Source organism: Amblyomma americanum, chromosome 11 (genome assembly GCF_052857255.1).
Source record: "Amblyomma americanum isolate KBUSLIRL-KWMA chromosome 11, ASM5285725v1, whole genome shotgun sequence".
Lineage (NCBI taxonomy): Eukaryota > Metazoa > Arthropoda > Arachnida > Ixodida > Ixodidae > Amblyomma > Amblyomma americanum.
Window position 1 is genome coordinate 76,452,953 of NC_135507.1, and position 27,495 is coordinate 76,480,447.

Sequence of the window (27,495 nt, forward strand, 5' to 3'; positions counted from 1 at the left end):
CCCGCCTGTATGTGACCTGGTTTACTGGTTTATGTTTTGCATCTGATTGCGACAGGCATCTCATTTTGACACTGTATATTCGTGAAAAATTAGGATTTGGACTCGTGTAAATATTACCGGTAGCTTGCCAGAGGGTCACATTTGGTCGCACCAGAAATTTGTGATTACATAGCTGTATAGCGTGGATTAAAATCACAAATACAGTACTTTCCGCAACGACGATTTTAATGCAAAACTGTTTTCCTCATTAAAAAAACTGCGGAAAATTTGGAGCGCTCATTGCAGAAGCGGGCGTTTTAGACATCCGGCAAATGAAAGCTCCTTCCCACCAGCCTGTCGGTTGTCCGCCCCAGTCACCCGATGCTGCAGCGGCCATTGTTCTGTTCAGCGTTCACTGCTACTTCCGAGTTTAACATGTTATGTCCAGAGCTACGACAAGGCAGTCAAAAGAGAGCCGTCTCTAGGAGCCTTGAGTGAAGCCAAGCTCCATGAGACGGCAGGTTACTGTCGACGCAGTGGGTGTAGCCCATACATTGCCAATAATGCCTCCGGTCGCATGGCTGGATAATCCGTGGCACTCATGCAGATCCCGGTGACGCCGTCCCATGGGCTGCGATCACAGTAGCAGCCGGGCTCACACTCTCCGCCAACTCCAGACAGATCGCACAGCTTGAAAGAGCAAGAAATAAAAAAACAGCGCGTCTCAGTTATCTCTAATTGTGTTCAGAAAAACAGGATATAACTTTTTCTAAAATGCCAATGCAGAAGTGTTTTACTATTTAAAGTAAACAAAAACATTACTAACGAGCTATTGAGGCAGGGAACAGTTTCATCTTAGGGAATTTAGGCGCAATACAATTTTTAATGATCTCCATCCTAAGCTGCTTTGAGCGCAAGTATATTAGCGCTGGTGCACTCGCTTCAGTACGTGTATAACGGCGCATGTCAGCGCCTGCACCGCCATTTTTTTTTTGTCTTCCGGACATTCTCCAAAGGCAACAGCAATCTGGCCCACGAAATATTACAGGCAAGGGCGATGAGCGAAAAGCGAGCGACTGCGCTTGTGCTCTATCCGAAGAGTTATCTGCACAGAAAACACATTCCTTCGCGGCACAAGCGCTCTGACCTATGCACAATCTGCGTCTTCTTTAGCTATTTACGATATATTCACTGTCGCTACGAGAGGCTCGAACGCGCTTTAGTTTATATTCCAGGACGCTGCCCTCATGAACTGTGGTAGAGGCGCGTTGTTTCGGGATAAATTAGTAAAGACGGAGGAATTGCAGAGGCCACTTTAATGCACACCGGTACATGAACACCACCACCGTTGGGTTGCGTTTCCGAAAATTAGTTTCTTTCTCTTCGTCTGACTGCGTCAAACTGGCAGACGAAGACAAATTCTTTGGTACTCGTAGCTAAATACACGACACGATTTCCCCAATGAAGGTTATTTTAATAACGCATAGAGAAGGGGAAATGGGAGGGCGCTTTTATAACTTCATAATCGGATGAGTGCTGTATACAAAACAACACGATTTAGTTCTCGCTAGAATGCACCTTCTTACGAGGAAAAAAGCGCGCTGGGATGTCCCACTTTAATAACTTTTATATGTTATGCCCTTCTACTGAATCCTATTTTGTTTAGTCACCGAAAAAGTAATGTTTTTCGGACGGTATATCAAGAAACGGAGTAAATTAGCTTATTTCTTGTCCTTCTGTCCTTGTTTATTAATATCTGTTATGCATATTGTACTCTGAACAGTCCTCTGAACATTCAAGGCGTTTTTGTTCGCTTATAAATGTTACTTTTTCTGAAGTCTGTACTTGGTTTTATATGTTGTGTACTGTTCGTGTTTTGTTGAGTACTATATAGTCGGACCAAGTGGTTGCTATGAACCAGTGAAAACGAGTAGCCGGAGCCGCTATGCAGCTCCAAGCTCTGCTTTACTGTTCATGAAAAGAAAAAAAAATCACTCGTTATTTGAAGAAGGCAAACCTTAATGGTAGTCATTTGCACCAATGTTTCACGACGGCATTTGACGTTCTACTGTCTTGATGGCCTTACTTACTTACGCAGCACTTAAAACTCTACGACTGTCTGTAGTTAAGGACGGAGCAGCACCTCTGTCCCTGAGCCATCAGGCCCGATGTGCACTTGCCGCAAGTGGTTGTTCTGATATCGCAATATGGAATTATTTTTGTCGAGTCCTCTGCCCTTTCACTGCAGACAAACTACGTGTTTTAAGCAGGTCTCGCTTCTTTATATGATTATTTAAAGGGACGCTGAAGTATTACTAACAGAGCTCCAAGATATTGAGTCAATGGAATGCTCGAATCCTGTAGGTAAAGCTTACGAAGCTTTTCAGCTTTTGATGGCATTTAAAATCGTGACACAACCGCCAATTAAATGTCATTCATCTGACAGCGCCTGATAAGTGCGGAGTAACTCCGTGCTGACAAAACGAAGGGGGATATTTCTAATTTCCCCTGCATTCAGCCACGCCGCACCGTGCGTCGCAGGATGCGATCAGACAACACTGTGCGGGTGTTAGTTTCCGGGCGGTTAGCTTTCTTCCTTCGAAATAAGTCTTTATGCTGAGAACCCTCAAGGCAGTGGCCGTTTTATTGGCTGATAACGTCGTCATTCCAAGTTCCAGCACAACAATAGTAGGGATTGTTGACCTGCATATTCCAGACAATCGATCTCTTTAATCTAGCAAGGAGAATAGCGTCCTGAGGTGCACTCATTCTACCAGGGTGATGGTCATGAGGAGCATCGCCAGCGAAATCTTTGGCCGCTACAAGCCTGAATAGTGTGGTTAAAAGCTATCGTTTATCTCGCAGTAATCTCTGCTATTTCGCGTTCAGAATATTGTTTCAGCGAGAGTTCACCGATTTCCACGCGGTCAGTATTTGGACCATAGGCCACTTTCCGAAGAACCGCCCTCATTAGCGTTCAAAGCTGCGGAGTACCTCTAATGATAATGGGTGCACCTCAGGGTGTGGCGATTCCGTTTTTCATTCGCCACTGGATAAAACGAGCCAAAATGTACTAGACTTGGGATAGCTGATTTGATAAGCAACACTGACCCCATTAGGACGTTCAGGGGATGGGCCGCAACGGCCATTCTTTTTTGAAAATGCTATCGCTTCCTGTCAAAACAAAGGCGTAAGTGCAAGCAAGCAGGCCGGATGCTGTTTGCATTAAGAGCCCTCATCTGGCCAGTTAACCCGACACGATCTGCGCGACTGCGCACCCTAGGAGGGTTCTTCAGCACATGTTCGCGCTTTGCAGGCCGCACTGAACGCGACAATGCAATGCAAATTCCCACGACACAGAAGATAAGCAAAGGACGCCGAGGAAAGTGCTGATGAATAGACAAGGACTGTTAGTCTAACACGCCTATGACTGGTGTTTCACCTGTTATGTTGTTTTCATTTTTAAGTGCGACTTTTTGGAGGTGTACTATAATCAGCGCGTTAGAGGCGACAGTTTATTTTTGAGAAAACTGCATTATCGAGTAATTCTTCTTTGAAATGAATTGTGAATTTCGGGTTTTAAACTTATGAAGCGACACAAGGGGTATTAGGGAACCCGCATTGGAGTGCACGGGCTTAACTTGACCCACTAGGATTCTTTCCCGTGCTTTGACATCACAAAGTGCAATGGCGTTTTTGTATTTTGCCTACAAATAAATACGGGTGCTGCGGCTATGCTAGAACCCGCGACTTTCGGATCTGCAGCTGAACGCTGCGGTGGGTCGTCTGCAAACATCAGGTGCAGTGTTGTAATGAATAACCTCAGAAGAGAAGCATCTTTGAAATCATAATTACATGACCAAGGATATCGAATAATGATAACAGTTGAGGTATTTGAAACGCCTTTGCGAACAAATCGGGCAAAAAGTTTCAGCTCCTAAGAGCGGCCACACCAGAGCATGCAAAAGAAATGAAAGGGAAGTAATGTTGTTACCGTTGGTCTGCATATTACGCCGTTTTCCAAATTTTGGCCCCGTGATAGGCATCTGCAAGCAGAAAGCGAAGACATAAGTGATTATGGATAACTTAATTTGGCATGAATATATCTGCTTAAACAAGTGCCAATTGTATACGCTCTGCCGCATAACGTGCTGAACTCTGCGAAAGCTGTCACAACGCTGTAGCCACTGTTGCCGGGTGGCAACTCGGCATCAGAAGCGGCTCTTTACGGGTCGGGTACGGGAAACGCCTCCAAACACATTTCCCGATGCTGCTTGCTGCTTGCAAGGGTTACAAGTGTGGGGTGCGTTGACGGTCGGCTTCCACCCGGCGCCAGCCGTCCATACATTCCACAGTGTCATGCACAGCGCCATCTTTTCTGCACCTTCGCTTACTTTCTCGAGCAGGGGGGGGGGGGGGGGGGGGGGTGAGGAGACTTTGGGGTAACGTGGACTATCACAACGATCAGCAATGGATCCGGCCCAGTGCACTCCGTCTGTGCAGTGTTGCTCACAGCTGTTTGTGTGAAATATGCTGCAGCACTCGAACGCCGCAAGGTTGTCGATTAGTTTAGCTCCTTAGGCAACGTAGGTTAAACGAGTTTTTGTACAGTATCTAGAGTTGAGCTTGGGGTGGTCATTTTCCTCCCTGAAGGATCTAAATTATGAGGGAAAGCCGCAAATCTTGCATGCAGGGCGCTGACTTGGCGCTGTGGTTAAAGCGAGTCCAGACACAATCCGCTTGATACTGGCTTCCAAACTGTTTTATTATAGGTCGATTACTGTTGCGTTGATTGAGACAGCTTGCTACTAATGCGTCAGCTGCACAAAGGCCTATATCAATAAGTTACGAACAAAATTTCCGCCATGGATGGATAGGATGGATAGATACGGCTGAACCCTTTAAATCGGGCGGTGGCTCAAGCCGCTTAGCCATGACATAAAATTTTACTCTTCTCTTGATTTTAGCCACCAATCAGATAACCTTCGCTTGGTTATTTCTACCCGCTTAAAATCTACTTTCCCTCCATTGTCCTTAAACCCCAATGCCTTGGGTAAATCAGCCCCGCTGCTTTCTACTGTAGGGTGAAGCCCTTTACAGAAAAGTATCAAGTGTTCAGCCGTTTCCTCCTCCTCTCCGCACGCAACGCACAACGTGTCTTTCTTGTGGTACCTGACTCTATATGTCTTAGTACGCAAAACTCCCGTCCTGGCCTCAAACAACAAAGAGCTTCCCCTACAATTATCATAGATATTTTCTTCGGCAATTTCTTGCTTAAAAATCCTGCATGCTCCCAGTGCTGAATTCGTCAGCATCCCTGTTTTCCAATCTCTCTGTTTCTTTAACCTTTTTCTTAATTGATAATTGCTGATTTGCTCCCTTAATGCTGTCCAGATATTTGCTTGTCAATTTTTAGTTCGCTTTCTCCGTTTCGTATCAATATTCCTTATATACAGGTACCTGAAAACTTTCCAAGCCCACTGATTTTCCCCCATTTTTCTCAATCGCTCCTCAAATGCTATCTTACTGCTAGCTCCTCTGCTCTCGAAAGACGCCCATCCCATATCACTCTGTACCCCCTGATTTGGTGTATTGCCATGTGCTCCCAAAGCTAGCCTCCCTACGCCACGTTGTTTAATTTCTAACCTTGCTTGAACATCTGGTCTCATGCACAGGACCGCATTACCGAAAGTCAGGCTAGGAACCATCACCCCTTTCCAGATCCCTCTTACCACTTCATACCTATTGTAATTCCACAGTGCCCTATTTTTCATGACACCTGCATTCCTACCATGTGTTGGATTCGCGGCGCCATCTGTTTTAAACTCCACAAATCACAAACATTTTCGTTGAAACAATCGGCGTACAGTTTTGTTAAAATTCGGTGTTATTGATAAGAAAACATCGTTTTGAGTGCGCACATGCACTCGGACAAAGTAAACTTCCGCAAAGAACGAGAACAGGAACTGCACGAATGGTTTGTCAGCAACGGTGTAGTGCTAAACGATGCAAATGAGTTGGCTTCTCCGCAATGCATTGATGTTTTTCAGCCATATTACCGCGTTTAGCCAAAAAGGCGCGAGCGGCACCGGCCCATCGATCATATTGGCATAATGGTCAGGTCTCGATATAGCTGTGAAATCACCGTCCGAACAGGGCGACACAGTTTGTGACGGCGGAGATCACACGTACTCGTCGGTCGGGGCAGCGTGGCGAGGCACATGCCTTGAGGAAGCGTCTGGACGTGCGTGCAGTGCACTCTCAAAACCAGTGCTCAAAACCAGTGTTGCATATATATAAATATATGGCTGAGAGGAGCGACACCTCGAGGGCCTTTCCAAGGCAGCCCTGAGGTGGTGGGAAAGAATCTCCCCTTTTTTGTAATTTTATTATCATAATCTTATTGTTGTTTTGATATTTAAAAAAAATCTGCCTCTCCGGAACACCTGCACCGATTCTCTCTCTTCCTTTGTTAAAAAAAAAAGTTCTTCCTGGTCTCTTCCCCCCCCCCCCCCCCCCTAGTGTTCTGAACTCGTGCTTTGCTGTAAACTTGTAAACTTTGTACCTCGCGCATTCTCTATAAAAAACTGCGTGTTTCAAACGCTGTACTACACTCGAAAAAGGCTGGTCCTCCAGCCGAAACGTTGTGAATTGAATCCTGTTATGTTTCTTCAATTTTTGGTGATTTTATATATATATATATATATATATATATATATATATATATATATATATATATATATATATATATATATATATATATATATATATATATATATTTATATATATATCCTTCTTTCGATCCCGTGCATTCCACTTAGCATTGTATACGCGTCCCAAGGTCATTTCAAAGAGTCAAACTGTTTATTCAGGCAACGTGTGGTACAGTTGCCTAGGGCGCAGACCAAAAAGCAAATGGATGCCTGACAAAGAGTCTGTGCCCTTCTTGCTCCCAGTCGAGAGCACAACACATTCAGCGTATAAAATAAACACTAAACGAGGAAATACAGAGTGGTTGGTTAACAATGAAACTAGAGTTATTTCATATTGAGCATTTATGTGCAAAAGTTGGGCAAATACTGCGAGAAACAACGGAATAAAAACAAAATGAGTGGTCATGCCTGCAGTCACAACAGATACATAGTGATGCTATTTTTGAAAGCTTTCAATGATTGACTTTCCTGGATAATGCTTACAGCAGGATGGTGATCATTTAAGAAACTGGATGTTCTGTAGCTAAGTTTCTATGTGCCGTAGTTTGTACGTATTTTTTCCTTATTATAACATATGTTCCGGGTGTTGTTATTTAACAGTTACATACTCTTTTTGTTATTTTTCTCTTTTATCGCATTATTGTTTCTCTGTTTTGATATGTTCTTGTCACAAAAATCTTGATTTTGCCCCCCCCCCCCCCCTCCCCTTATGTAATTCCTTCGGGCCTTTAAGGGAACTTCCTTCGGGCCTTTAAGGGAACAAATGAATGAAATGAAATGGAAACAAATGCGCAACTGTAGGTATTTTACCATAGCTCTACAGTAAACGTAGTCAGTGTTAGATTTCCGCTCAAACTGACGCCTCAGTTTAGCCTAACGAAAAATGATGGTGAAGGGAGAGTGACACAAAGCTCACTTTGGAAAATTTGATGCGAAACCTTCGGCCACTAAATAACAAAGATCTCCATAGCGGCGACATAATTTGAGAGGTCCGTTCTTCCAAAATGAAGCTTTCAATATGACACATGAATGATGATTCATTGAGGCATTTTTGTCTCCAGTTCGGCGAAAATGCACTTTGGGGAGTAACTATTAGAACCGCCTTCCTAAGCTATTGGCACCAGTTTGAAGGATGAATGGTAGCCTAATGCTATGATTTGTTTCATATTCGCTCCACTGGAATGTGTTTAGTGTGCTGAGCAGGATTAGAAAACTACGGTCATATATATAAGTATTACTTTACGAACGCGTTACGCAACTTGCTTTCCAGAGTCGAGCGGTAACATTTTTACAGGAGGCGGAGAAATACCTTGCTACCGGCTCTCGACCCGGACGTCACAGCTCGCAGGTGCTGGAGATAAAGTGGAACTGAGGTAATTAATAAAAAAGGAATGGTTAAAAAATGCGGTCCCTGATGCAGCCACTGCGACAAATAATAGAAACTTACGAGTCACTGACTGATGTTCGATATTAACTACAACTGGGTAATGCGCTATTTTCTCACATAGACAGATGGCACTTCACGAAAACAGAACAGGTTAAAATAATGGACGAACTTCCTGAGACGCGCGACATCCAGTTGATTTATTTTCGTGTGTGTATTGCGTTTTGCGTGTTCCTCACGAAATTTAGCGGATTATTAAAAATAATGGTAAGTGTTGCATAACACAGGCAAAACGAGAAACCTCTAATTGGGCCGTAGGGCATGACGATAATAAATGAGTGAATGGTTCGCTTTTAGAATTGTTAGTATGGAGACTGGACTAAGAAATCAGAACTTGAGCGACAAAGGTCTCAATACGACGCTTCCGTTATGAGTCATAACTACAAGTTCCGCTAAAACCTAGTGTTTTGGCTGATTATTTAAATTACACAACCTTCATAGACTACACTTTCGACGACAGAAAGTTGATCGGCTTTCTCGCCTTTGAAAGCTCTCATGAATCTCTCGCAGTCAAAAGTTTGCTGCATTGGAGCTTTGTAACCTTAGGTGTTCGGAAATCTGTGGGGATAAAACGAATAGCCGCTGAACCCAAACAATTTCGGAACGTTTCTATCTAGCAGTGTGGCTCCAAGACGTCTTCTTTCAAATGGGGGGGGGGGGGTTGATTCGATGCGCATGCGCGATTCGTTGTGCTAGTTTTGTACGAGTGGCGAAGTTTGTGATGGCTGAACGTCACAGGCCAAGAGTATAAGCCACGCCAATTTGGTGGGTTCGCGTGTCGCCTGAACGTGGTGCGTTCGAGAAGAGGTGACTGCTAATGATTATTGTAGCGAGAGCTACACTACCCCAGCTCTTCGAGCCTTGAGCATGACACCCCTTGAGTTCCGTGGTGCGCCGTGGTCACGGGGCCACGACTGGTTACGTGATGCGGAGCACCTGCTGCTGCCGGCGCCGCGGCGCGCCGGCAAAACCGAGCTGCAACAGCAGTGTGCATGCGCCGTATCGAGTGGCGAGGAGGGTGGAGAGGGGGAGAGAGAATCCAGCGCTAGGAACGAAAACGAAGGAACGCCCAGTGTAACGGAGAGGCGAAAGACTGACTTTGTAATTCGACTGAGCGAGTTCCACTCGGCCAGATGTAGCTCTCGCGTCACTCCAGGTTTAACCACAGCTACACCACTGCTAATTTTTTTTGCAATAGCGCGCCGCATTTAAAACGGCGCCTCCTACGCAGCGGAAATCACGGTGCACTTGTACTCTATAGAGAGTCTGTCTTCGAGCGCGATAAAGCTGCAGGACAAAATAAGAAAGAAAGACTGATTTGGAAAATTGAAACACAGCCAATCCATCACCAAGACGGAGAAGGGACTTTAAAGGTCGAATGCAGTGGTTGCTTGCGCCGTATTTGAATCACGTTAGCCACCGGTTCCGAATGCGGGGACAGCGTGCGTTAACCGAGAGATTAAACAAAGCGGATACGTGCAAGCGTGGGCGTACACCTGTTTACCAGATGCTTCCTGCGCACGCGCAGTGGGCCCACCTGGCTCCACCCACGGCAATACACGCACGTAGTAGGCGTCCGGTAAACACGCGCACGTCTACGCATGTACGTCTTCGCCTGCACACCCCCGTCATGATAAATGTCTCCACTAGCTAATTTTTGCATAGCGCATACCGCTTTCCGTGTACCGCGCCCAACAACTGCGCACGTTTGCGCAGCAACGGTGACACAGCAAGGCGTATTCATCCTAGACGAACGCAAAAGGCACGGGAGTGACTCCCGAACTGCAAACAAGAAGATGCGGTAGCTGTATATAGGAACCTTTAATAGGAACCTGTATACCGGTCCTCACGCCCGCAGCAAGGACTCGCGCAGCTGCATGAGCAGGCGGCATTCTCAGGCAACGGAAGTGTCCCCGCGTCGTCGTTGCTGTCATCAATGCCGCGACTGGCATCGTATTGTGGCCTATCGCTCACCGTGACGTCACCGGTGCTTGTGGCGTATCTTCTATAGAAAATAGTACGAAAAACCGCCCCGACACGGTGAGAAGTCCCTTTGCTAATTTCAGAAATCACGGTCTCTACCATTAAATATAAATCATCAGCTCTCATCCAAAGCATAGCTCGTTAGAGTGCTAAAAAGCTTTCCTTGTACGCGTTGAATGTTTTAAGCGACAATCTTCCACACTGCTGCATAGTCCCTTGAAGACGAACTCAGTTTGCTTCGCCAGTGTAGTGCAGATAAAGACAGCGGACACAAAGCGCATTCCTCGACGAGAGGGCGGGGCGGCAGGACTTTGGCGAATCAAAATAGATTACTTATAAAATACTGAGGTCACTTGAGAAACATGATGGGTACTTAGATCCCTGGTCAAGCCGTACGGCGACCTATGTGGAAAGGGAATGCTAGCGTGCTAGCGCGCTTAGGTTAGACTGTTGCCGGCTTTCATGATTCTGGTAGCTTTAATACTGAGCGAAAAAGGCAGCAGCAAGATTTACTCGTTGTGAGGCCACCGTGAAAAACGACATTATAAAAAACAGCCCAACTGAAGTAAAACTCCTGCTTAGAATCATATGAACTCCAGAAATTGTTTGTTAGGTAGTGCCCTTGCTTGATGTGCAGTACGACTGTACCATGCGAATAAGCGTAAAGATATGAGGCGATTGGATACATATCCCATAGAGAGATTTCCCCACCTCTTTGTTCCTCAGTTTGCAAAAACTCTCACAGCCATATCGGCATGCTCATCGAAGACAACAAAATCATATCAGTTGTTCACACTGCCCTTCGAATGTACTTACACGAAAAGCAGAGTGGCTGGTAGCAGAAACCATGAAAAAGCAGCGCCTCTCATCGCTTCCGGGCACGAGAGTGAAATGTTAGAGGTTGAGGATGGCCAGATGGCAACTGTCTAACGAGGCTGCTTGATATGCAGCATGCTGCACACACGCGAATTGCGCAGGAGTCAAGCTTTTGCAGAAGTGAAACGGCTGTGTAATGTCAGAAGGGGAAAGGTTTTTGAATAAGTAGTTAGTTAAATGCATTCTCTCAATATTCTACTTGATGTGTTTTCTTACGAAGATTCTAGTTAAGATATTTTTGTGCTTATAGAGCTCGCTATGCCGAATTGCTTATTCTTTAGCCTATAACATATTGCTATGTGGGCCAAGACCAAATTTTAGTCTGAGGAATGAAGTGCCCATTTAATTTATTTTACTTTATATTAAACTAAGATATCCTGCAAGCTTCTTCTTTTACCTACATTTGGGAGTATAGATCGAAAACATCCGCATAGTTTGAAGTTACTGCTCTTGCATCATTCATAGCAGGACTACGCATGTTCACTTCACTAATTAAAATGTAGCAAAAAGGTCATGATGCAGAAGATCTGATGCTAGAAACTAGCTCGACCAAGCTCTGGCTTCTATAGATGAAGCATTTTCGCAAATTTGTCACCTTTTATCTAAGTGATGTAAGCTTATCAAGAGGAAAAATTCGATATTTGCGCGCTACAAGCTGAGGTATATTCACGAGACGGTTCGCTTTCGTACCGGTTCGCTTCTCCGCGGTTCGCAGCACGCTATTGGCCGCTTTTCTGCGTGCCGTCAGGAAGCCTGGCATCATGCGGCGAACCACTGAAAAGCTAAGCTGATTCAAAGCGAACCGTATCGTGGATATACCCTCTGGCCCCGACTGGTCCGTCTATGTTTCCTGCCATTCCTAAAGCAACCATCTCGTCATGTGCGTTCGGTAAAGGCCTTAGTGGCGAAAGCTACATTACCCGCAGTCTCGCCGTTTCGCTGTGGCTGTCGGTCGCCAGTTCTGCGCATGCGCGAGGAGCCGGGTGACGTAAGAGCTTCGCAGCTGGTGCGCCGCGCGCCGACCACGGAGCAGACGCCGCTGTCCGACCGTGGAAAGACGAGTGACGTCAGAGTTGAACAGCTGCCGGCGCGGCACGCCGAGCGCGGAGCTGACGTTGCTTGCTTCCGGCCAAGGAGACTGCGCATGCGCGTGGAGCCGATTGACAGCCGCCTTCACCACATGTAACCTCTTTAATGTCTCACACCTAGCCATGACGATAAGGAAAACAACTAGACGTAACCAGGGATATACCTTATCTTTCGTTACGTGTATCCTGGCATAGCAGAGATAAGCCACCGCCAATTTTCTTAGACATTGAGTATCCTGTGCGCTCAGCCATTGGTGTACTGATGTCCCCTTTTATACCGCCTTATCTCATCTACTGCTTGCACGCAGAAACCAATGCCGCGATTGCTACCTCTGTCCCCTAGAACGACTTCGTTGGCATTGGTTTCGGACATCTGCAAATGCTTATTGCTTTGTATTTAATACAGTACCTGGTACTCGCTTTCGTTCCCTCTATGCTGTACACTACGCAGTTTATTATTAGCCTTGACTTTATTTCATATTGCATTTTACTTCTGATTTATCGTATTTGCTTCCATCAAGTGAAGCAGGTTAATTTGCCTTGCTTAGCTTATTGTAATCTGCCTCTAAATGCACTACCCAGTTTTTACCTCCTAATATCTTCCTCGCGTTTTTTAAGTTCAGGTAATGTCGTAGGAAATTCAGGTCTTTTATGCTGTGGCTCTGTTTAATTTCCGCTTTCTTCTGTGATAGCAAATAGATTTGCTATACCGTCAACCTAAAAACGCGGACTTAAGAGAAAGTGGGGCAGAGCTCCGCAAGAAAATTTTTCTCACAAATGGCTTTGGTGTAGAGTCCTAAAAAGTTAAACGCGATCTACCTACCACAGTGTCACGTCAACTTTTTAAAATGGTCTCTACCAGTGGTAATTTTCCTGTATATAATTTATTAGACTCCTTTACAGCATATTATACATAGGGACTGGGGAATTTCGGCTTAAACCAAAAAAAAACTATAAAAGTACACCGAATTCAGTTTTCGAAATTCAGCTTTCACTGGAAAAACGCAGTATTATTTGCATGCAAGGCATAACCAGCTTCCTGTTGAAAACTTCCTGTTGTCCGTGAAAGCTTAAGTGAAGTAAGCAGGAAGCCAGGAGCATGATGCAGCGATGGTATTGTTGGACAAGCTGCGACGGTCTGCAATTTAAGGTATTGCTCCGCTGGCTTAAACCCCTCTGAGGACCGGGAAGCACCACCTCCTCGCCGGCTGATAGCAATGCGTTGTTTGTTCGCTATCATTACCTGCTAAGAGCACTTCGTAGAGTATGTAGGCTAGTAAACTGCATTCAGGACACTGGCACGGAACGTGCATGGGCGTCACGGCAAAGTATGTTTAGGCTGCCGTGACAATTTGGTGGCAGCTCCACCGCTGCCACCAACACGCATACCACGTGATTCTCCGTCCTCGCGCTCAATCCAGCACGACAATACAACAAAAACATGTCAGCAAACTTCAACTTAGATTCTTGTCTGTCGACTGGTTCATTAAACCTGGGCTATATGCTGTAGGTCGTAGAAATCACCAATGTCATCATGCTGCTTTTTTTTTGTTCTTAGTTTAGTAAAGGTGTCAGATAGGGCATCATGTTTAGAACCTTCAATGAGACCGTTCTGTAATCGCACAGAGTTTTTGAGGGCCACGCATGACCGTCGTATAGCGTTCAGCCAGCTGTCATCTTCCTTGAGCGCGGCCGCTAGTTCTTCAGGGGCCTACAGTCTTCCAAGAGACTACGTCCGAAAAGTTGCCGCCGTCATGGCGACCTGTGAGGAGGAGAATCTAGCGGGTTAGTAATAGGCTCCGAGTAGGTAGGGAGTAGTGAATTTCATGGCCTTAGCGACAGTGACCACTGGTCGGCGTAAGAGGTCGGACGCCGTAATTGACCGGGGATGTTTGCTTTTGAATGCGTATATGCCCTGGTCCTTGACGAGAAGTTTAGAGGACATGTCTGGGCTAGAGGATGGTAACCTCCGCCATACCAAGGGGTAAGGCAGATACGCAAGCTGCAAGGCTCCTTCTTTTGGAATATTTTCGAAACAGGAAAAAAAAGGTCCGCCTAGCGAGTCAGCCCTAAAAAATTCGTTCCCACAGCAGCACGAGGCTAGAACGTGTCCCGAAATTACCAGATGAACACCATTCGGCTGGAAGCTTCATTGGAATTTATCTCCAAGCTACTGAGGTGAAGAAGTTCCACAAAACCAAAACCCATTGTTTTCTTTTTCTTTCTACCTTCCAACTCCCCTTACGCAATGAGGTAATAAATAACGTTAAAAAAGAAAGACACCATGGTCGCGCGCTTTATAACTGACCATGACCAACATGAGTCGCAACAAGCCCACATCTCGAGGCAATAGCGCTTACCTATTAAGCTAGAATAATTTAGTTATTTCTGAAGTTAAGATTACAGAAATCGCACTGGCAACTGCGGGCATCAGGCAGAAGTTATCGTTTCATTGGAATACCTTATATCAATTTGAAAGCACGTTTGATAAGAAATTGCAAAATTTAATAAAAAGTCAGTGTAAACACACTTGGATTCCATGAAACTTGTGCAACCTTGCACCGAAACAAATTAAGGGCGCTTAAGGGGCAGGCCTGCTTAGCGCATCCTTATTAAGAGAAGAAATAAGAAAAATTAAGGGTTTAGAAAGCGCACTGTAATTCGTATTACGCCCTTCACGGTGCAATTTATTTTATATCTTAGCCTTATATATTGAACGTCAAGCGCAACAAACTTAGAACTCTAATAGATTTGCGGATACAAAGCTGACTACGAGTATGCGTTCAAAGCTGAGAGCTTACGCTAGTTAAGCTTTACACCATACAATTTTTTTACATGAACCACTCGTCCTGCATCCCCCTAACGGGGTCAGTCAATACTGCAAAATTAGACAGTGCATTCTAAGAACCATTATTTTACATTATAAAAAATAGGAAATCGCTTGCAGCGGCACGAGAGCACGGACTTCCTGCGGTCCAAAACCTTAGCGACTAAAGCAGGTCGGGCCGCTTAATTTTTGAGTTCCTGATCGCGTGTTTCATCTCACAGGCAATGCTTGAGTTGCTGTATTATCCTTAACACTTCATTTGCAGTGCACATAATTACCTTCTCACAATCAGAATTTTACCCACAGCCCTGTAGAATATTGCGCTAATATGTGCGACACTGTGTGATATCTATGTCGCTAACCAGTTGCGTTAGCCTTTATTTCGTTATAGTCTGTTGTCACGTGAGACGTGTCCATGAGTCTCACTTTGATTCCCTCCATACAATTATTGCTATTCTCTTCATAGCGCAGTGAATGTTAACTGCAAAATCGTGATGTCAAAATGGCTCTCTTGCCTGTTTACGCTGCGATTAAGGTTTTCGCTAGTGAAGCTGTGAATACTCAACAGAATGTCAAAAATAAGCTTCATTAGACGTGAGTTTTCTCGTGATCTGACCTGACACTTCTCCAGATTTAAACTATCACTTCTGTCAGTCGCCCCAGCGACTACTTCATACTTGCGTTTGGTTCGAAACTGACGTCTTTCGTAGTTAAATGTTTTATGCCGATCATCACCACAACGCCTCTGCGATTTCTCTACCAGTCCTCTTCACTCCGTATGCTTATTAACAGATAACGCTTGTGCGGGTTGTTTCTTGACATATAAATGTTTTGTTTCACACGCCCGTTTTGTGTCAATTTTATCGCCCACACACTGAGGCGAGAAAACGTTCTTTGCTTTGTTCTTTCATTAAGTTGTCCTTTTCATCCAACAGCGTTGAAATGTTATGATAATACAGACTACTAGAGGCATTCAGCATCTTAAATAGTTGAGCACAACGCAAAACAGGCCATCGTAAGCTACACAAAGAGGTCTAATGTTTGGACAGTACCAAATGTGTGTGGTCTTCCGTTTTCTAATCATTTATTGTTGAAGTAAGAGTTGAATGCACTGGTAATATGTCGCTGAGAATAGCCTCAGATAAAAAAGAAATAGAAAAATCTGTGCTTTCATCGTTTTTAGTGAATGCTGTCTTCCTTCATGTAAAGCGGTCAGGTTGATGCGCGTAGAATTTGCAGGTCGGCCACATCAGTCTCGTACGCGCAACTATACGCCAGCAGAGCACGTTTCCTCTGTTGCTTCCTGTGCTCAACACGTCGAACCTTTTATGGGCGCGAAATGTCAAAAGTGATACGAAATGCGAAAAGCTTTCCTCATTACTTCAAAAGATCATTACGGATGCGTTGTTCATAAGATAATTTATTCAGTCAGCTAACGCAGTTCCAGCATCATTATATTGCAGCTGTGTTGGCTACCATCGAAATGAAATGTCAGATGCCACGTGATGAGGTCCGGGAAGGCACTAGAAAAGAGAAGCGCATGTAAAGCATCCATGTCGCTGTTGACGTAACAACTGTAGCGAAATATTGCTCCTGCAAAACGCGAATTCCTTGTACATGACCGGTACCTTAAGGGCCTGCTAGCTCACTAGTTCTCCTAGAGATACACCGGAAGAAAAAGCATTAGATGCTGATTGCTTTCAACCAACTACATTTATTTCATATTTCATGAACTTGCACGTAAAGTAAGGAATTTACTGTGCCCATTTGTGCTTTCAATGGGCGGTTTAAAGATTCATTTCGGTTTGATGTACTTCAGATATTCAGAGGAAGACAACTCACTTTCAAAACCCAATGTTTTTTCGTGGAAAAAACATTTTGTGATCGAGGTGCCCAAATCCACAGTGGTTTTATTAGAAATGACAGACAACATTTGTACAGAGAAATTTTTCGGACAATACACGCGCTAGTTTTTACTCATCCCGATGGTGGAAAAGACATTAACTTGCACAACGTGATCACGTGCTTGAAATGTAGGAAACAAAGGAATAATAAGGCAAGCCGACAGATCATACTCCGAGAAGTAAAGTGAAGTGTTCTATTTCAGTTTTCACAACGATAGACTTTACGACACATTCTTGTTCTACATCGTGTCAGAGACAGGTTTAGTAGACCTGGCTAATTCAAGCTTCCACAGATAAACTGCATGCACAGTCAAATCAAATCCTTTTATTCAGCATTTTTTTTCCGTAATAAGCCAGGAAAAACACTGGGACAGGAACAAAAAGCTACTATCCTAGTAGCTTGACGGGGTTCCTGCCCCTGTCTTGGCATGGGTAGCAGACAACAGGCACTTAAGTACAAAACTTAAATAACGCCATAATCATACACGCGCTCAAACACATCATCGCATAAGTCATTTACAGGTCAGATTAACAACAACAATAAGACAGAAAACATAAAAAGGATAGAACATTCAAATGCACATTTGTGTCAAATACAGACTTTGCCACTCCGGAATCATAAAAAAAAATAGCAGTTACATGCTTTGTGATATGAGGTATTCTTGCCATTTTTTCTTTGAGATGTTACATATGTCAATATTATTTGCTTCCAATATATTAAGGTACTTCGGTATGTGGTACTGTAGTCTGTATAGGCCATAATTTGTGCGTGAAAAGGTAATTGACCAGAATTCTCTTTTTCTAATGGGATAGGGTGCTTCTGGATTTTTCCTGAGATTACAAAGCTTTATGAAAGTAACGCGGTCGTCTTTTATGGCTTCTTTGTATTTCATAATGAGGTTAAATTGGTGGACATGCTGTAAAGGAAGCACATTAAAGGAGGAAAATAGGACTTGTGTATGGGCATCATAGGGAGCATTTGCTACGTGACGAATGGCTTTCTTCTGCAGCAGGCGCAATTTGTTTATGTTGCGTTGGCTTGTGTCAGCCCAGATAAGGCTACAATAATTGATATGGCGGAGAAACAAGGAATTATAAAGCATAAGTTTAATTTTCACTGGAAGCATGTGCCGGAACCGAGAAAGCAAACCCGTAGATTTCGCTAGTTTTCCTGCCACATGGTCCACGTGCGTATTCCAACTTAAGTTTTGAATAAAGATTACCCCTAAGCTTTTAACTTCACTTGCTAGTTATATTTCCTCTGATCCAAGCTGCATGTCGGGATCCCTAGTAATATTTTTTTGCACAGGCGCAAATAACAGAGCTTTTGTTTTGCTAGTATTGATTTCTAAACCGTTTGCTTTAGTCCACTGAAGCAATTTCATTAGTGTTGTATTTGCGGAAACTTTTAAATCGTTTAAGTCATTCGACTTGAAGAAAAGGCTTGTGTCACTTGTATATATAATTAAATATGCATGTCTGCTAATATTTATTATATAATTTATATAGATGTTAAATAGTATCGGTCCCAATACGCTGCCCTGCGGTACCCCTGCAGTAATATTTAGTACACTAGAACGCCATTAATTAATTACAACACACTGCTTGCGATGATTAAGATATGATTTAAGAAGTGTACCAGAAATACCGCGGAAACCATAATGGTCTAATTTGGTAGACAGGATTGTATGGTCGATTCTATCAAACGCTTTTGAGAAATCAATAAAAACACCCAAAGTAAGTATATTTTCCTCAAAACCTTTAAGCAAAAATTCTTCCTGCATTAAGAGGGTCAACTCGGTAGATCGACCTTTACGAAATCCAAATTGCTGCTCCGAGAGAATGATATGCTTGTCACAGAAAGACATTATTCTCTTGCATATAACCTTTTCTAATCCTTTGGAAAAAAATGGGTAGCACAGAGATTGGCCGATAGTTTGATAAATTGTTTTTGTCACCAGATTTATGTATAACACTTACTCTGGAACACTGCATGCTTTCTGGGAAAGTACCTGCTTGTAAGCAAGCATTAAAGATAAAACAAAGTTGGGGTACTAGAAGGTCGAGGACATATTTTACAGGTTTGATTTCTAAGTCATCAATGTCTGTGGCCTTGCTGTTCTTTAGAGACATGAAAACAGAATATACTTCTTCATTAGTACAAGGCTAAAAAAATGCAGTTTTAGAATTTTGTGAGCTTAAGAATGTTTTAGCGGCATTCCTGTCAACCGCTTGCGAACATGAGGAGAGTGTTGCAAAGTGTTCATTAAATTTTTTCTGCAAGTTCTTCGCCCTCAAGTATTTCATCATTTAGTGTTAAAACGAAATTCACCATTGTGGCGAGTGCCACACTTCAAGAGTTTGCCGAGTTCGCGCCATAAGATATCACTTTTTGTACAGGAAAAAAGATTTACAAAGTAATTGTTTTTAATTTTACATAAAAAGCTTGTTACATAATTCTTGTATTTTTTGAAAGCTGCAAGGTCATCCAGGTTCTATGTTTTTGTGAACTTCTCGTACAATTTTTCCTTCCTTTTTATCATTACAAGACATTCATCTGTCATCCACGGCTTACGCAGTTTTTTACACTTTTTTACCACTTTATGTTTAAGACAGGAATAGTAACATGTTTTGAAAAGGGCCATAAATGTTTCATAGGCTCTTTCAGCACATGTGCATTCAAACACTGGGTCCCAACATATGAGTGAAATTTCGTTTCGGAATATTTCTTGAGTCTCCGGATTTATTTCTCGCAGAGTATATGTCTCCGAACAGAGTTTACTCCTTTTAAGAAAGTCGCCTGCTTTGCAGAACATGTAAATAGGGAAATGATCGCTTAAGCTTGTCGCAATTCTCCCCGACATTGCACAGTCATGAATGTTATTTGTCACAAGTAAGTCTAAAAGGCTTTCGGAGTGATGACTGATTCGTGTAGGTACAGATATAACATTGTGACAAAAATATGAATCAAGAAGTATCTTAAATTCACGTGCCGGCACTGTGTTTTCTAATAAATTAATGTTGCAGTCACCACCTAGAATCAAATGCATCTTATTAACAGTTGCAAAATTGAGCCACTTTTCTAAATAGCCGAAAAAATTGTTTATATATCCTTGAGGGGGGCGGTAAAGGACTACGAAGAGTTTGCTTTTACACTGTAGGGTTAGAACTTCATAGTCGTCATTAACTTCTGAAAATGCTGGTTGCAAAGAACATGAAAATTTTCCCGATACTAACAGCAGCACACCACCGCCACGTCGGTTTTTCCTATTCAAATAAAAAGTTCTGTATCCAGGCAGGCTCAACACATCATCCTCACAAGTGTACCATGTTTCAGTGATCATAACAAAATGAAAACTGAAACGGAATTCACTAAGAAACAGAGTGAGTTCATCTGCTTTGTTTCGCGCGCTTTTGGGCATTACAGTGCAGTATGGTGAGATAGCTACTGTCGAGAGGGCAAGCGATATCTTTAGGTGCAGCCATAAAAACAACAAGAAAAGATAGAAGAGATAAGTTTCTGTCTGCGTAAGGAGTGGAGACAACATTGTGAATCTTGTGCAGATCAGCTTCACAGTCAATTCTTATCACACGAGAGGTTTCCGATTCACGTGCGTACACTCTGCCGTTCTTGACTCATGCAGAACGCCATTTCACGTCACGTTTCCTTCCGATCGTCATGCCTAGCAATTTTTTCAGCTTCGGGCACAGATGCTCGTTTAGAAAGACCGGTTCTTTCACAGAGAAGCCTAGTTCATCTGATTCAAACTTCATCTTTTTTGCTTTTCCAAGAACGGCATCACGCTTCGCACGATTATTGAATACCACCACAATGTTTGAGCCAAGTCCAGTTTCCTGCTGCCTTTCACTGTCACTTTCATTGGATTTATTTCTGTCGGTGGTGGTATTCCGTGTAGGAACCCGATGGCACACTTGAACATCTTGTTCTGTTATTGGCTCTCTGACTACATCGCCAACCTTGGCGAGGATATCAAATAGGTTTTCATTTTCTTTTTGGGGAAGCCCTTTAATTTCAATGTTATCCCGCCTAGAGTACTGCTCCTGTGCAGTGATTCGCAACGACTTTTCATTTGTAATTTTTTCAGTTGTTGAAGCTCATCTGTCATTTCAGCATTAATTGCTCTGAGAGCAGCGTTTTCTTTCTTCAAGTTAGCACACTCCTTTCGGAAGTCCTCAACATCTTGGTTCATGTGTTCTAGACTGGCTTTTAGCTCACGGATTTCTTTGCGCATCTCGCGTTTGAAGTCAGCCAGTTCAGTTCTCATGGCAAATTTCACTGCGCTTGCAAGGCTCAGTACACAAAAATGTTTGACAACAGATGGCAGCAAAGGCAACGGAAAAAACTACCGGCAGGAAACAGCCAAAACTCAAGAGTTCCAACCTGTGAACAAGTCGAAAAATGAGCGTCCGCTCTGTCCGTCGCCTCCGCTGCCAACTGAGAGCTGAGCCGCTGGCGTCATCCTTTTCAAGGCAGGTGAAGCGGACCACGTGGTTCCACGCTGGGCTTGCTGACGCCAGTCTGCGCTGCTGCCTCCGTTAATCAGCTTGATCGGCACTCGGTAAAGGTGAAGGCTGGCCGGGTGCGCCTGTGAACAAGTCGAAAAAATGAGCGTCCGCTCTGTCTGTCGCCTCCGCTGCCAACTCCGGTGCCATCTAGTACCAAATGAAAAGCCTTCGTAGGTGACTTTGTTGAAGTGCCGCTTTTCATCGAAAGACGCATTGATTAAAGCGCGAACAATGAAAAACATGATGACCACTTTCGGAAAAAACAAAATACAAGAAGAAAGACATATTATGCATTTACCATAATGTTAGTCAATTGTGCCTACATGTTCTCACAGGCTGAGATACAAGTATCATGTCAAACCTGTGCCCCCGGACATCTATTCAGGTGATGTGCGATTATCCACACTAAACGAAAGCTATATTTTTCCTCCGTCAGTATTGATGAGTTAAACTTAGTTAATATAAGGTGACATCTTTTTTGCACCATAAAATGAAAGCACATGTCAATCAATTGTCACTCCCTTGGTGGCATGGGTGTATAAAGGCATTTTACACCCCAGTCAAAAGACGCTGCAGGATTCTAAGACAGAAAATTTCTGTAGTCTGCAGTCTTGTCGTATGTTGGGCATGTCTTGTGTAGTCTTTCTTGTCTTCTGTAGTCTGTCTTGTATTTTGTACTCTATCTTCTGTAGTCTGTCTTGTCCCTTGTAGTCTATCTTCTGTAGTCTGTCTTGTTTTGTGTATATTGTCTCGTCTTCTGTAGTTTGCCTTGTCTTCTGTAGTGTGTCTTGTGTAGTGCTCGTATGCTGTGTCGCAGTCGTTACCGTGTCACCTGTCAATTAACACAGGCTTTGTGTATTCTGGAGCGGGCAATGTACAAAAATGCACAGCTTGTTAATGGTCGCCGATCAGTTAAGACAAGATTTGTGCATTCCATGTAATTCATGAATAAACCATTATAATTGAAATGTAAATAATCAATTTCTATTTACTGTTAAGTACTTTTTTTCAGGCTTGCTGATGCACGCTGTCCGGCTTTGTCCTGGCCGCAGGTTCCTAGCTACATCGCCCATGAGCCAAGAAATGTGGTCTTTTGTCTGGGCTGAAAAAAGAAAAATGGAGATCACTGCAGCTACCCACACAAAAAGAATGTGAAAGCGTTGACACCTCGACACTGCTCGCCTTTCAAATTTGGCGCCATGGTTGTCTTCTTACTCACTTGATTGGTTATCGATTAACACTTATTTTACCCTAATTTAAACTCAGCAACCATTTTGAGTTATCAAATTTTCTGCCATGCATCGTTCCCGCCCACTCACTAAATACCCGCCCAGTCTATTTACCCGTCCATTACCTTTTGCTTCTCATTAATTACCTAATTGCCTCTAATTTATCATTCTTTTTTCTGTCTCCTGGTTACGTATCGTTCACTTATCACCGGTCACGTGATTTCCCATTTCGAGTTTTCAAACTTGGCACCACCCTTTGGCTCCATCCACACTTCCTGTTTATCAAATTTGGCTCTACGCTGTAGCTCCGCCTACTTCCGTCGTTTTCAAATTTTGTGGCACTTTTGCTCTAGCCCGGCCACTGTTTGTACATTTTTGTGGCTCTAATTTATAATCCGATTTCGAAATTTTTTTTCACGCAGCATCCTCACATCATCCTCTACCAATTAAAACCGCTCGTTTGACGCTCTCTTCTGAGTTGCCCACAACTGCTGCGGACATGATCCCCGGAAACATAGCTTAGTAAAGTTCTCAATTTATTTAAAATGTTGTAATACAGAACAAGGCTCACAACTGGGCGAGTTGGCACTGACTCACCTTAAAACCGTTCAGAAGACACAACACAGGAGAAGACATGAGCACAAGAAGAGGATGGACTAACAATTGAAATTTTATTGAAGCAAAGCCGCAAAAGAAGACCAGCAAAGAGATGCGTGCGCACGATACCCTAAAGAAGTGAAAGGGCGAAATGCAATCGAATGTCACTGGGATACTAATGAATCATCTAAAAAAGCAAATTCCTTAAGGGGAAGATTTACCTATGGCTTAGCCAAACGTGCCCCTAGCGTTACCGATGTAGTAAGCCTCAACTCTCTACCGAGATTTTTCGCTCTGTAAACCACTGGTGTGTTGCGGAAATTCGGCGTGCAAAGAAAGAGGTCATCCTCAAATTTGAATTCATAAGATTGAGCGTGCAGTGCCAGATTAGAATATGCCTTCCCCTCTATAGAACGAAAGTGCTCAGTCAGGCGCAAATTCAGGCATCTGCCTATCTGCCCATTGTAGTTGCAGCCATAAGGCAGTGGAATGCAATAAACACCATTAATTTTGCAAGTGGTGAACCTTTTTTTATGTGACACTGTCCATTGTGGTGATTACCCATAGTTTTATCAAGCCTTTTTCGCAAAGGCTTCTTATTTTGCACTTAGCTGTTAAGACAACAGCAACTTTGTACTTTGCCGCGACTTTCTTAAGACCGTGTGAAATACTGTGGAGTTAAGGTATATCAGCATCATCCGAGTATGTGTTCCTTTCCATCGAGCTAGTGAAAACGCGCTCTGACAGGCTGGTGAGATGAGCAAGTGGAAACCCAGCTGCCATTAGCTTGAAAACTTGCTATGAGATTGCGTCCTCAGCACAGTGGTGGCATGACTTATGTAAATCTGACGTCATGCACGCGATTGCACACCCATCAAGTGTTTCCATCTTTACTGACCTTAGCCAGCGACAAGTACACCTTTTCATCATCCTTCCCCAGCCACGATTGGTCCGACTCGTACCTAAAAAGAGGCTTCCCCGATCTTGGACTGTAGCCCCAACAAACATGGTCGTCCACAAAGCGCAGGTGTGAATCACGAAACTGCTAAAGGTTCTGCTTAGACAGTTCTGACGTAAAAGATGTGGCCTTGACCGCATGCCTTAAAGACTCCTAAAACATCTTATGCCAACTTATCTGAACCCTCCATGTCCAGGAAATTTAGGTAGCAGTGAACATAACAAAATGCTACTATACTGAGGTCATCCATACAGGGCTCTAATGCCTTATCGACTTTATAAGAAAAAATGTTGCTGCGCAAAAGTACGACCTTGGTGTAAATATCGCCCTGACAAATGACATATGTGGATTTGCAGTAAAAGGACAACAGCCCAATGAAGCTAGCAACCGAAATCACGCAATCTTCTGTAAAATCTGTTCATTGTCCATCCAGATGCAGTCTCGCACACGCTTTAGAAGTCTATCATGTGACAAGGAATAGTAAAGGTCCTCCATGTCGATGCTCACTGTAGAACACCTGCCAGGTGGCTGTCCACAACAAACTAGAACTCCACAGCACTCCACTTTTGCGAGTTGGAAGGCCGGTATTTACACTAGAAATCGGGCGTATAAGAGGGTTTCAGCTTGCGCCGTTCCTCCACGAAATTTTTCTGTCCAGAGTCGATACGGCATCAAAGCCCTGTTTGGAAGACCTCGGCATAGTAGCATTTCGTTATGTTGATGGCTACCTAATTTTTTTGACAAGGAGGGCTCAGAGAAGTATGCACAAGACGTTTTAGAAATCTTTAATTCATGCGGTCAAATCCTATCTTTTGTATACGCAATTCAATATAAGTGATGAAAGGCACTTCATATGCTTTAACCGGCACCTATTTAAAAACCTTTCTAAAAAGCAAGCGTATGGAAGAAAAACACATTCCCAGTTAGATGCAATGGTGGTAGATTCCTGGCGATGATGAAGCGCACCAATAGCCGTGTTCGAGGCTCTGTGGGAAATATGTATTCACTGTCAGCAAGAGCCTCGAACACGACACATAATACAAAATAATGGCCCGCGCTCTTCTTTGAATACGCAATTCAATATAAGTGATGAAAGACACTTCATAAACTTTAACCAGCACATATTAAAATCCCCTTTGAAAAGCATGCGTATGTAAGAAAGACACATTCCCAGTTAGAGACAATCGTGGTAGTTTCCTGGCGATGGTGAAGCGCACCAATAGTGAGGCTGTGTGGCCAATATGTACTCACTGTCAGCAAGATCTTCGAACACGACACTTAATACGCAATAATGGGCAGCGCTCTTCTTTGAATACGCAATTCAATATAAGTGATTAAAGAGACTTCATAAACTTTAATCAGCACCTGTCAAAGACCCTTCTGAAAAGCTTGCGTATGGAAGAAAAACACAATCCAAAGAGAGGCCATGGTGGTAGCTTTCTGGCGATGATGGAGCGCAGCAATTAAGCATGTTTGGGGTACCGGTGACAATATGTCGTCACTGTCAACTAGAACGCTAAACACGACACTTAATACGCAATAATGAAGCGCGCTCTGGTTTGAAGGCGCAATTCAAAATCAGGGATGAAAGACACTTCATAAGCTTTAAGCATCACCTATAAAAAAACCCTGCTGAAAAATATGCAAAAACGTGCTACGGAAGAAAAACACATTCCCAATTAGAGACTATGGTTTTATTTTACCGGAGATGATGCAGCACACCAAGTGAGCATGTTTGGGGCCTCGGTGACATGTAGTCAGCCTCAGCCGGAACCCCAAACACGGCACTTAATAGGCACTAATGGGCCGCGCTCTTCTTTGAAGGCGCAATCCGGTACACTTGGTGAGACTTCGTAAGCTGCAACCCTCACCAATAAAAGAATCGTGCAGCAAAGCATGCAAAATAGTGCGAGTGAAATTTGCACATTCCCCAATGAGAGCCCATAGTACAGCGGTGGTGTGCCTGAATCCTGGAGGCTGCTACTCCTTGCTCACTCGACGCTTGGTGTCGCTGCAGTTGAACCGGTCTGATCTCGCTAAGTCGAGTTCATGTAAACTTGCACTGGCCGATTTGGATTGACCATGCTCAGCCCGCCCCACGAATCGACCCGACGCTATCGGGTTCATTTAAACAGGGCTCATTTAAACGTAGCGATTAACCCACTTTCACTGAGGCACTTACCCATCACCTGCGATTTCACGCTATATTCGTGCCACTCTTTATGGCAGTGCAACAGCCCACAGCAAGGGGAGAAAGGACCGTCTTCTTCCTTTTCCTGCTCAACCTCTGCTGCACTGCAACTGCGACGCCATGAGAACCGGTACAAGCCAACGTTCGCCTCTGGCTCCAAGCTAGTGAAGCCAGAATCTGTCGAATCGGCATCGAAGAATCGGTTCTTTGATGAATCTTTGGTCGAGTATTGCTCTTTTTTCTCTTATTTTTCTCCTGACCAAGCACATTTCCGCCAGAATTCTCAGGACATCAGTGCAGGTGCTGTACATTGTACGCGTGTAAGCGTTGGTGCACCCTGTCTGCAGAAAAGAGCTCGCGGGTGGTAACAACGTGATGTCAAAGTTTCATGGCGTGGCTAGCAAAATCATTCAGTTTTGCTTCTGAACCGGTTTCGCATGTGTCGAGCGTTCCCCAATCGTCTTTCTTTTCCCAATTAGAGACGCCTCGGTATGCACCCCGCCTAGTCGCACCTCCTGCGCTATGCTGCCAAAAGTAGCATAAACGCTCCGAAGGGGCGCTATATAAATGCACATATAAAATATATAAAGACATGTAAAATATAAAGACATATAAAATATTAAGACATAAAATGCAAAGACATAAAATGCAAAGATATATAAAATATAAAGATGTATAAAGAAGAGAGTGAAACTGGGCGCATAATGAGGCTTTCCTGTATTAGGTATGGAATGATCGCTTTCAATCCCGTGACGTCATGACAATTCAAGTGTGCTTCCCTTTTTTTGGGTACAGAAAGAGCATACCTGGCTCGCGTGGTCATCGTGTGGTCTTTTTTTTTTTGGTATTAAATTTCAATTTTGACCATTTTTTTAAATATACCAATAACAACAACTTTGTCCAGAACACTTGGAAGTCGCTTGAGGAATGTAGAAATCTGCGTTCAAAGTCACCATCAATATCAACAGGACCGATCTCAGTGCTTTCGCAAACGCTAAGGCAAAACGCTAAGGAAAAACGCTAAGGCGCCCGTGTGCTGTGCGATGTCAGTGCACGTTAAAGATCCCCAGGTGGTCCAAATTATTCCGGAGCCCTCCACTACGGCACCTCTTTCTTCCTTTCTTCTTTCACTCCCTCCTTTATCCCTTCGCATACGGCGCGGTCCAGGTGTCCGCCGAT

The 27,495-nt window shown here is 43.8% G+C and overlaps 1 protein-coding gene across 1 annotated transcript; it reads right to left on the reverse strand.

The window, feature by feature from the left end:
- Positions 1-207: 207 nt before the first annotated feature.
- Positions 208-27,139, reverse strand: LOC144109711 (uncharacterized). The gene is made up of 5 exons (XM_077642510.1): positions 27,123-27,139; positions 21,183-21,366; positions 11,916-12,133; positions 3,974-4,025; positions 208-669 (listed from the first exon to the last, which is right to left on the reverse strand). Exons 1-5 carry the CDS (start codon positions 27,137-27,139, stop codon positions 502-504), a joined length of 639 nt encoding a protein of 212 aa, XP_077498636.1. The 3' UTR covers positions 208-501.
- Between the last annotated feature and the right edge of the window lie 356 nt (positions 27,140-27,495).